The 10,184-nt window shown below is 40.2% G+C and overlaps 1 protein-coding gene across 2 annotated transcripts; it reads right to left on the bottom strand.

Annotated features, from left to right (window-relative positions):
• Positions 1 to 3,097: 3,097 nt before the first annotated feature.
• On the bottom strand, positions 3,098 to 9,940 carry tmlhe (trimethyllysine hydroxylase, epsilon). 2 transcript variants are annotated; one of them, XM_032577319.1, is made up of 7 exons: positions 9,411 to 9,940; positions 9,151 to 9,327; positions 7,342 to 7,621; positions 7,096 to 7,215; positions 6,697 to 6,933; positions 6,474 to 6,612; positions 3,098 to 3,441 (listed from the first exon to the last, which is right to left on the bottom strand). In XM_032577319.1, exons 1-7 carry the CDS (start codon positions 9,547 to 9,549, stop codon positions 3,397 to 3,399), a joined length of 1,137 nt encoding a protein of 378 aa, XP_032433210.1. In that variant the 5' UTR covers positions 9,550 to 9,940; the 3' UTR covers positions 3,098 to 3,396. The 2 variants fall into 2 exon arrangements, with proteins under 2 accessions (XP_032433210.1, XP_032433209.1); XM_032577318.1 differs by having other exon boundaries at positions 3,098 to 6,381; positions 9,411 to 9,889.
• Between the last annotated feature and the right edge of the window lie 244 nt (positions 9,941 to 10,184).

Raw genomic sequence — 10,184 nt, 5'->3', positions numbered from 1 at the left:
TTTATGGTCTTTGGCTTTAGTGTGGTGTTTATATATATATATATATATATACACACACATAATGAAAAATGGTTCAGTCTTTGCTGAGAGGCCAATCAGTTGTGTTTTAACCCTCATTTCTTAATAGTGAGAGTTAAATAAAAAAGGTTGCACAAAAATAGGAAACCAAGCCACGCATTGAAATGAAGCTTGTAATTTTCATAATGCAGCTATGAAAGTTGCGCTCCAAACGTACATTTTCTACACAGCTTGAGTCATTTCCCTTGAATTGTCTGGCGGATGAATAATTTGTGGTCTACAGGCTATTTTTCATCTCAGTTTATATTGGACTAAAAGAACAAAACTATTGCTTTCACGTAAATATCTTCATCCTGAATGTGGTTTTCACGTCTGTCATCGTGGGAAAAACCTCCTGAAGTGTCATCGGCTGGTCATGAGTTATGCTGTTAGGTTTATTTGTAGATCCCCTCCACACACACACACACACCACCACCCTCAGTCACATCCGTGTACCCAAACACACAGCTGCCAACACATGTTGTTTTGATCAGAGTCTGAAGACACCAAGGTCGTCTTCTCTTCCCAACCTACAAGTGTCTTCTGGATAATGAGCTCCACACACTTCCCTCCCCTTTACTACAAGATCCTGTCACCTCCCTCTTCTCCTCCCTCGCCCTTCCAGTCACCCCTGATCAACATTCTTCACATCCTTAATCACTTTTGTCAGCTTCTGGTAATTACAGACAATTAATCATGTATGATTCATCGTCTCTTATTTAAAAAATTTTTTCAAAAGTACTCAATGTTGTTTTTCAAGAAAGGTGGACACCAGACGTAGCAAACGGGAAATGACACTTTTTAAAAGAATTTTCTCCGCTCTGTTCACTGGGAAGGCAGGAAGAGAGTTAAGTAGAAGTTTCTTCTACTTTCAGAAAACATCAACTCCCTGCAGAAGCGTTATTATGATATAATGTCTTATATTATAGCTACTCATTGTGAGGCCGGTGGGTTTTATGTCAGAATAAATCCCAGAACGATGAAATCTTATCATGACTCTGAATGTAAAGGAAAGGTAAAATAATGGGAATGCCACTTCATGTTTTCGACTGTCAGATAAAAAAAAAGAAAAGAATTCTAGGACAGATTATTCCCTTCACAAATTATGATTAAAAGTCTACTTTTTATTATGAATGAATGCTATAATTTTAATGACTATGTGAAAGGCAATGAGGTTTCTCACACATCCGCAATATTTTCTCTTCCACCTTTTGTCTCATCTCATTTCATCCTTTTCTTCACTTTGAAGACATTTTCTTTATCCCACTCATCGGCCCTATTCATTTTTAAAAACCTTTACGTTATTCTGCTCATCAGATAATCTCTACCACTCATTTCTTTTTCTTCATCCTTTTTTACTTTGGGATCGTCATTGGTTTCCTTTATCTTTTTCAATCAACCCAAATTCCTTACTTGTCTTTATTGACATTTTCATCTCCTCCTCTCTTTATACTTTCTCACCCCACCCATCCTTGTTACAACTTTTAATGGCTCCCTTTCATCCCCTTTATTTCCTCCACATCTCTTTACAACTTTCCTTCTTCCCTCATCCTTCTCCTCATCTGTGTTTATGACCCATTCTTATCCCACTCAAGTTTCATGATCCATTTCATCCCACCTATCCTCCTCATCCCTTTTTAAAGAATTTATAGTCTTTTATCCCTAGATGATTCTGTTTCCAAAACTCATAATGTGTGTATTCTGAGCAAAAGTGCACTATTGGAAAAGAAAGTTTATCCATCCATCCATTTTCTAACACCCTTGTCCCTAATGGGGTCGGGAGTGGTGCTGTTGCCTATCTCCAGCTAACGTTCCGGGCGAGAGGCGGGGTTCACCCTGGACAGGTCAAGAAAGTTTATCTAAAACACAAAGTAAATTCATGACATTGTCCTTCCTTATCCCTGCCTCCAACAATTCCACTCTTTAATGCCCTACAGTCTTTTCTTTTTTTTTAAAGGCATATTATTTGCCAACTAGCCAGAAATTATGATACTTGTCTGAAGAAACTCAATCATTCCTGGATCCATTGCTATTTCTCAGAAAAGATTGACACTGTACGGCCCAGATTGCAGCTGGGACACTTTGTGGGTCACTTTCAAAAGGAACATTTAAGCAGGTGACGATGGAGACTACATCCATGAGAGCTTTTTTTTGATTGGACGACCCCAGACCAATAACATGACCAATGTCCTTGATGAGCTAAATGCAACAAGCCAAGTTTTTATTTTTCTGTTTGTCTGTGCTTTGTGTTTCATCGATGTCTCGTTGCTGTTTGTACACTTCTCCACTTGCAAGAATCTAGGTAATTTAAAAACAATGATGGAATATAATAAACATGTTGAAAAATTAATCACATTCATTTGCAGTTTTGCCAGTGAATGTTATACACAGTCACATCGGGGACAAGAAAAAAAGATGTGATTTTTGCTACTGGACCACATTCATTCAGAGAATGACTGCAGACAACGGCTTGTAAGCAGTTCGCTAATGAAATACATAAACACCCACCCACACACACACACAAACCCCCACACACGCCCACACACATTTACACAACTGTTTCAGTGATTTGTATTCTCCTTTCTGTGTTTGTCACATTACCAAACTTATCAAAACTACTGGCCCTGAATACCGGGAATTACATTCAGCCAGAATCGTCTCATTCACCCAGTTACCAGGACAACTTGGTGGGCAGGCCTCCGTATCCTCTGTAGTTTCCATGGATACCGCAGCAGTCTCCTCATTGTCAGTGGAAATTAGAAGAGGACTGTGACTGCATCTTTGTACCGCATACAGAATACATAACCATGTCTGCTGCATGTAAACGACGCCGAGCGACGGCCCATTCGGAGGGGGCCAGTTCAAGCGTGCACGCTGTAAATATGCATAGTGCTGATTTACATGGTTTCACCCACGTACTCTTGCATGCAATTATGATGATATGTCAGATAATGAGCGGCATATCATGAATAACAAACGTGGATATCCGTTTCCGGCAAAATCATCGATCTTTTATCTGAAAATGAAAAGCAGGTGAAAGTAAAGTAAGATAGGCTTTAATAAAAATTTTAGTGGGAGTGTACAGTTGCTTTCAGTTCACTGGCAGAGTTGTAAGGTTACATTTTGAGACTAATAATGACTGGTTTACACATGAAATGCACATAAATTAGTCCTTCATAAGGGGTTTGCTTGATTAAAACATCCTGCGTTTGAACCCACCTCACAGGTTTTGTCTCAGCAACTCACACAGACAGAACAGGGGATCCTTACACATTTGTTTTTTTGTGGGGGGTTTTTTGTACACACCTCTGCTTCGTGATTTGTTCACTCAGGTCAAAATCAGCCAGTGAGGTGTGGGGCCGACACTCGCTGTATCGAAGGCACCTGAAGTGAAAAGGACACACAAGAAGAAGAAGATAAATACACTCACAGATATTGATAAATTATTTCTGAATCTGCACGTTTTAAGCCTTTGCATTACATTACATTAGACTTACGGTCTGTCAGAGAAATTCATCGCTTATTACTGTTTGGGTGTTGAGCTACACTTTGATGCATTTGAACCATTGTCAGTTATGCAACTGAACTTCAACAACAACAAAATGTGCTGTCTAATATGTATTTGCACGGCAAGTGTTATTTGATTACCGTACATTTTTTATAGCGATTTCGATTTTCAGCATGAGCTTATGTGGCCAATTAAAAAGCAGCTGGCAGAATAGCTCCTTTAAAATGACTGCTTTCTGGCACAGCACTGGCTTTAAAGCTTTTATCCGAGGTCAATAATTAAAAAAGAAATATATAGTGCTGGCCCACTTTATCAACTTTAAAATCATATTTCATGTGTATTAAGGGATCATTTTTCTGTTCGACAATAAATTTCTCAGCGTTTTAAGGATATCGGTTTGGATGGTCAACAGGCAACCCAGCAACTCCCGCAGTCTTAATCCTGCCCTCCAGGATCTGGAATATGGTGAACATTAAGCACAGCTGACGTTTGCCCACATACACATTCTAACTGCATGGAGGCTTTCAAGCCTTAGAACACTGTAACAACAGTCAAGCATGGTGGTGGCTGTGTCATGCTGAAGGTCTGCCAATTGTACCGGTTCATTTCAAAAGTGGATGGAGCGAAAAAGAAATGCAGCCGCCTTCAAACTCTCCCCCTCAGCTTAAAGCAACAGCTAAACTGTAGAAACTGAAAATGCACGGATTATGCTTAAAGGCTGCTAACCATGTAGAGGCCAACAAATTCAAACGAATCATACAAATTCATTTAGTTAAGAGTTAGAGTGAAATTTCCAACCGGAATTACACCAGAAACTTGCTGATGGCTGCAAAAACAGAAAACAAAACATCAACAACAAAAAACAGGATAAAATCCAGAGTAAATTAATTAAAATGTGATTAGTTTGTTGTTGTTTTTAAAGCTTATTATAGTTGAATAATCATTTCTCCTGTAAAAGAGAGCAGTCCAAAATGAACAGACTGGTCATGGTCAGGATGACTGTACAGAGAGTTCTGATTAGAATTGCATGTGTGTGCATTTATATTACAATGACTAAGGTCAGCCGTTTGTGTTTGGTGACTTCCACTGGCAACCAGATTCTTCACACGCAACATTGTTTTCCTGGCACAGTCACTCTTGTTTCTTTAGAGTGTGTGCACAGGTTCAGACTATAGACATATATATCTTATGTCATTTTATTATTAAGACTTTAGCCTAAAAAGTGGAAGATAAACACTTTATTTTTCCACTAGAGGGAGCCACGGATTCCTTGGGTAAGGTTTCTATAGCAACTACATTTAGCAACCTCCTTGCTGAAGAGAAAGGGTCGACTGAGAACAACTGGAAGGACGGCACGGGTTAAATGACGGACCATTTGGAATGACTGTTTAACATGAATCACGATCAGATTTCACTTCAAATGATGAAACTCATCGTCTTCATTTTCTATTAGCTTTCTATTACATTTACTACTTTTCCATCCAACTCATACTGAGGTAGACACAAATGTCCCAGGCCCTGATTAATGTGAATCTCTAATATTCTCCTCCTAAGACTTCATGTTGCAGGACATCTTGAAATTCCTGCAACTCCTTTTAGATATATACCGGTACTTTATATTTATCATCAGGGAGTCATATTGAGAACCCAAAAGTACTAATAAAATGACTGATTTGGTGATTTCTGCAGGTAACCAGAGTAAAGGAGGCTAAATACAAATGCATGCCGCAGTTTTGTGATTTTAATTTGTTAAAGAAATATTGAAAATCATCCATATTTTGTTCCTCAGTCTCACAAATATGCACAGCTTTGTTTTGGTCTATCTGAGAGAATCCCAATAAACTACACTAAAGCTTTTGCCTGCCACAAAACCAAACTGGAGCAAGTGTAAAGGGGATGAATACTTTAGCAAGGCACTGTAAGTACACCGCATCAGATTTTCTTTCATTCAGTTTCTAAACATTTAGAAAAATCTTTGGATCTTTCTACTGATAGAAAAGTGTCTGGTTTAATTAGAATAAATAAACTTCACTAACATGATTACTGTAAAATTACTTACTGATCCACTTAATTATGTCAAGCTTGCCCATGTAGTATGCTCACTGCATTTACTGTAGGGGTCAGGCTATAGGTCAATCACTACCAGAATAAAATATTTATATCCTTTCAACTTTTCCACATTTTATGATATTACTACAACACATTTCATTTGTTTTTTTATTTAACAAAGTTCTTTCAGAGATAGGAAAAATATGAAGAATGTCATACTTCATATTTACTCTGATACACAGAATTCAGCGCAGTCAATTGCCTTCAGAGGTCACCAAAAGTCCATTTGTGTGTTTTTTTTATTTAATCTCAGTGTGAATCTATAAGTTTTCTGAAGGCCTCAGAGGTCAGCTAGAACGACACAGGTCAGGTAATGGAGAATCTTAAGGATTAGGTTCTAACACAATATCCCAAAAACGTTAAGCTTCTCACACAGCACTGCTCAAATTATCACCTGAGAATATTTTTCAGGTGAAATAAAATTTTAAAAAAAAATCTTTAAAAACAAAGCAATATTACAAAATGTATATGAGCAAAGCAGAACATCCTCCTGGACTGGACTCCGAGTCCAACGTGATGAAATCTGTGTGACAGAGGCAAACGATTAAGGCACTGAAATGACAGAATCTGTATGTTTAGGCTTGTAGTCCAAAGCGGCGTGCAGCACTGAGGACGTCGTCTCGGGTCAGATAACATCCACAAAGCTGCCTCAAGCCGGTGAAAGATTCCCTCCCATGTAGGACCCTCCAGTTGTCAATAAAAATCACCTTAGGGGACAAGAGAAAGAGGATATCTACGTTACATTTAAGCTTTGAACTTCAGTCACGCAGCTTTCACATTCTTGATTAAACTTACTTACCTTCCCTGGACTGAGTTTCACCCACAGCTCGTTCTCCGGCCGCCGTAGCTCTGTGGTGAGCTCTCGATGTGCTACATACCATCGTCGGATGGTGTCGTGGGGGATCGTGTTCATCACTGACCGGTCATAGTTGTTATATCTGGAGTCGTTAGGACAGCAAACAGTTAGCATTACTGATCAATATCTATGGCCCAAAATCTATCGGATTTCAACATCAGCCTACCGGATCATGTAGAGTTCATTGTTCCAAGGGTAGACGTTGAGCACGGGGCCAATGCCCATCATGTGGTTTTGGTGATTTTCTGTGTTTTCAATGTACTCGTGCCTGATGGGGACGCGGCACAGCAGCTCGAAGTTCTCTGGGAAGTGCTGGCGGAGCTTCTCCGCAGCATAGAATCCATCCACCAGCAGCGTCTTCCCTCCAGTACCCTCGTGTCGGAGACAATGAAACACCTGGATTCTGCAACAGCGGCCAACACTTCTTAGTTATAAAGCAACAGCTTATTCTACATAAAGGCCCAATGGGGCAAAGGATCTACCTGATATGAGTCAGAGTCTTGCGTACAAAGTCCCCAGAGTCTGGAAAAGCTTGAAAACGATTGGCATATTCTACTGTACCTACCCACATGGCTCCTGAAAGTAAGAAGTGTCAGTGTGACGGTCCAGGGCCAGCTGACTGTAAGCAGTGTCGCCTCTCGAAAAATCGGATGTAAAACTCCACATTCTCCCATAAATAGTCTCTCTTTGAAGAATCACACAAAAAAAGAGATCAAATGGTCAGTTAATGTTGCTCAAGTGGTAATGCAATCTATGACGAATATAGCTGCACTAGAAACAAAACAATCCGAAACAAAAAAAAAAGTGCTACCTGATCAGACTGACTCTCCTGATGACTTCCTCAGTGGCTTCCACTGTCGTCGGAACGTCGTCCACAAAGGCAATTCCATACCAGAGGTAGTTCTGAAGGAACTTCTTCAACTCGCTGTCGCAGCTCATGAACTTGTCCCATTTGGCTGCTGATATGCAAGCGTTTTGGTAGATGTTAGCGTTCCACAGGACGCACGGCTGCTCCATGACCGTCTTCCTTCCTTCATAGCTGTTCTCAGCCAACCAACTGAGGCTGAACTTTGACACGTGGCCACCAGGCCCTGTAAGCAGAGCGACATTACAATCACTTCTGAACTAAACTGAAGTTTGTTTCTTATTTGGTTTGTATTTGTAGGACTTTCTTTTGTGATCGTCCCTTTTCTCAAGCCCTACCTACATGGGGTTAGAAGATTGAGCTTTTACTGAAATGAAGGTGTCAGAAGCGGCGCTCGTGAATCAACACGCGCAGCTGACCTTGAACAGCTAACATGAAGCGCCACATTATTCTGTACGCCTTTATAAGAGCATGTACATCAACATCGTCTGTCTCGAGGCGACCACCTCCTCATTTGTCACTTCACGTAAGTTTTGATGCATACTAACACTACGGCAGATCCAATCCCATCGTTTGGTCTTAAGATGATTCCAGGGAATGTATTTGTCTAAACATGTGTTTTAAAAAACTAAAGGTCTGGAAATAAAAATCAGGTCGGGAGATCGGTGACCGGCCGATACTTACTGTACCTACATGTGAAGCCAGTTTTATCTACCTCAGTCAAGGCCTAAAAATCATCCACAGAGACACACAAGACAAACAAACCAAGGGGCAATTTATTTCAGACACCAATTAAATGTGGGAGGAAGCACAGGGAGAACATTCAAACTCCACACATTAACTAATGTGAGGGGTTAATGAGGAATGACCAGGCTAATTACTGTGAGAATTACATGTTAAGAATGACAATATTATCACTTTGCATTTTATTAATTTAGATATTAAAATAAACATGCTACTCACACACAGAGGTTTAATTAGATAGAAGTCATCCTTAGAGCAATTAAGCTGTTTATTAAAGTAGGTTTCAACGGCCGAAAAAGAAGAAAAACGTCTTTCTGAGATGCCAGTTATGGTGACCAGACTATTACTGGTTCGTCTCAATAAGGTATCAGATAATCTGGACGCAAAATAAATGTTTAGCCTATCTAAAACATATTCATTCTTGACCTGCTAACTTCTTACCAATGAAACATTTTATTATAGGATGAGGGAAGCGTGTTTTTTCTAAATTCCATGCAGCTAATTTCTCTTAGTTTCTTTTGCAACATTTTTTGGGCCTGTTTTGCATCCAAGTTATTGTTGAAAAAAAAAATCAACACATGAAAACCAATTGTTTTATTTAAAAAATAGTTAAAGCTAAAGGATTCTTGGTGTCACCTGACAATAAAGCAATATATTGTCAGTCACTTTATGGAGACAAAGGGTAAAGATCTTCATATACTGTAAGTACTGGCGTATCTTCCCATAGGATCCAATCTTAACCCCAGTTTATCCTGCTGAAATAAAGAGTTGTTGTTATTTTATACTCCAAATGCATGTTCCCTATTTTATAAAACAGCAGATATGCTTTAAATTATAGTAAATTGTTCTGCTATACTGTGAAGTATCACAGTGTTAAAGCAGATTATTTCTAGGTACGGCTGTATTAGATGGGCATGAGAGCAAATTCAATTGGGAAAACCCTTCTTAATAAACGCAGTCAAACGGGGTTGTACTGTGTTTAACCTCATTCAGGTTTCACAGCTGACTCACAGGTGAGGACGAGCTGACCGTCTTCCACCGCGGAGCTCTCAGGGCGCAGAGTGAGCTCTATGCTCCCGGTGTCCAGGCTCCTCTGGTGGGTTGCGGAGTTGTAAGAGGACGCTGAGCGGCAGTGGTCCCGCAGCCACACGTAGTTGAAACGCATCAGCGTCCCTCCGTAGCTGACCTCTGGCGGTTCCACATGCAGATTGCACGAGTTCATTATGGAAGTTGATGTGCACTAAAAGGAGCGGGGCTGTTGTTAAACTCACCGAGGCAGTCTTGGAGCAAGCGGAGAGTCGCAGAGGCTGCAAAGCGGAGCTGCAGGGCCACGCGGGGTTCTGTGCGGGCAAACAGCAGCCGAGTCTGCCTCAGGGCAGAGCCAGCTGCTCTGGGAAGCACACTGAACATCCCGGCTGAAAGCACAACTGAGTATGCCTATATATAAATCTGCAAAACACTGTTAATCCGACACCTTGCAGTTTCCTGACGGACTGAACTGCCTGGTTAATCCCGTCCTCGCAGATAAATCGTTAATCTCCTAAAACATCTCAGACTGACGTAAAAAGGCAATAAAAGCTTAATCATTAAACACATGTCGGATTTAAATTTTGTCGCTTTCACACACAAAAAAAAACCGCTTATTCAGTTCAGGCATGCGTATTTCGCCCAGCCGGGATGTGTGACTACGTCAACGCCGCCGCCATATTAGAAAGGGAGATATTTACGGAACACAAATTAGAACCTCACAAACTGTTGTTGGTGACATCACTGAAACTGAGCACAGATTTATGTTTTACCAAGATACATCTGAATTGTGACATACTGTACAGTAAATAAACATTGTGATTTCCAAGGAAATTCCACTTCTTACTTGACCAAAAAACTGTTGCATGTTAGTGGTGGCCGGAATCAATCCAAAAATATTGATAATAGCACAACAGATTAGAATCACCGTCTGCGAGTTCCTCTTGAAATGTTTGTTTTGTAGTTTCACAACTCGACCTCAAGAAGAATTTTCTTTTGATTTGCTCTCAAATGCTATC

This window comes from Xiphophorus hellerii, chromosome 11 (genome assembly GCF_003331165.1).
Source record: "Xiphophorus hellerii strain 12219 chromosome 11, Xiphophorus_hellerii-4.1, whole genome shotgun sequence".
Taxonomy (NCBI): domain Eukaryota; kingdom Metazoa; phylum Chordata; class Actinopteri; order Cyprinodontiformes; family Poeciliidae; genus Xiphophorus; species Xiphophorus hellerii.
The sequence above is the reverse complement of the archived record's forward strand: the minus strand, read 5'-3'. Positions and strand labels throughout refer to the sequence as shown.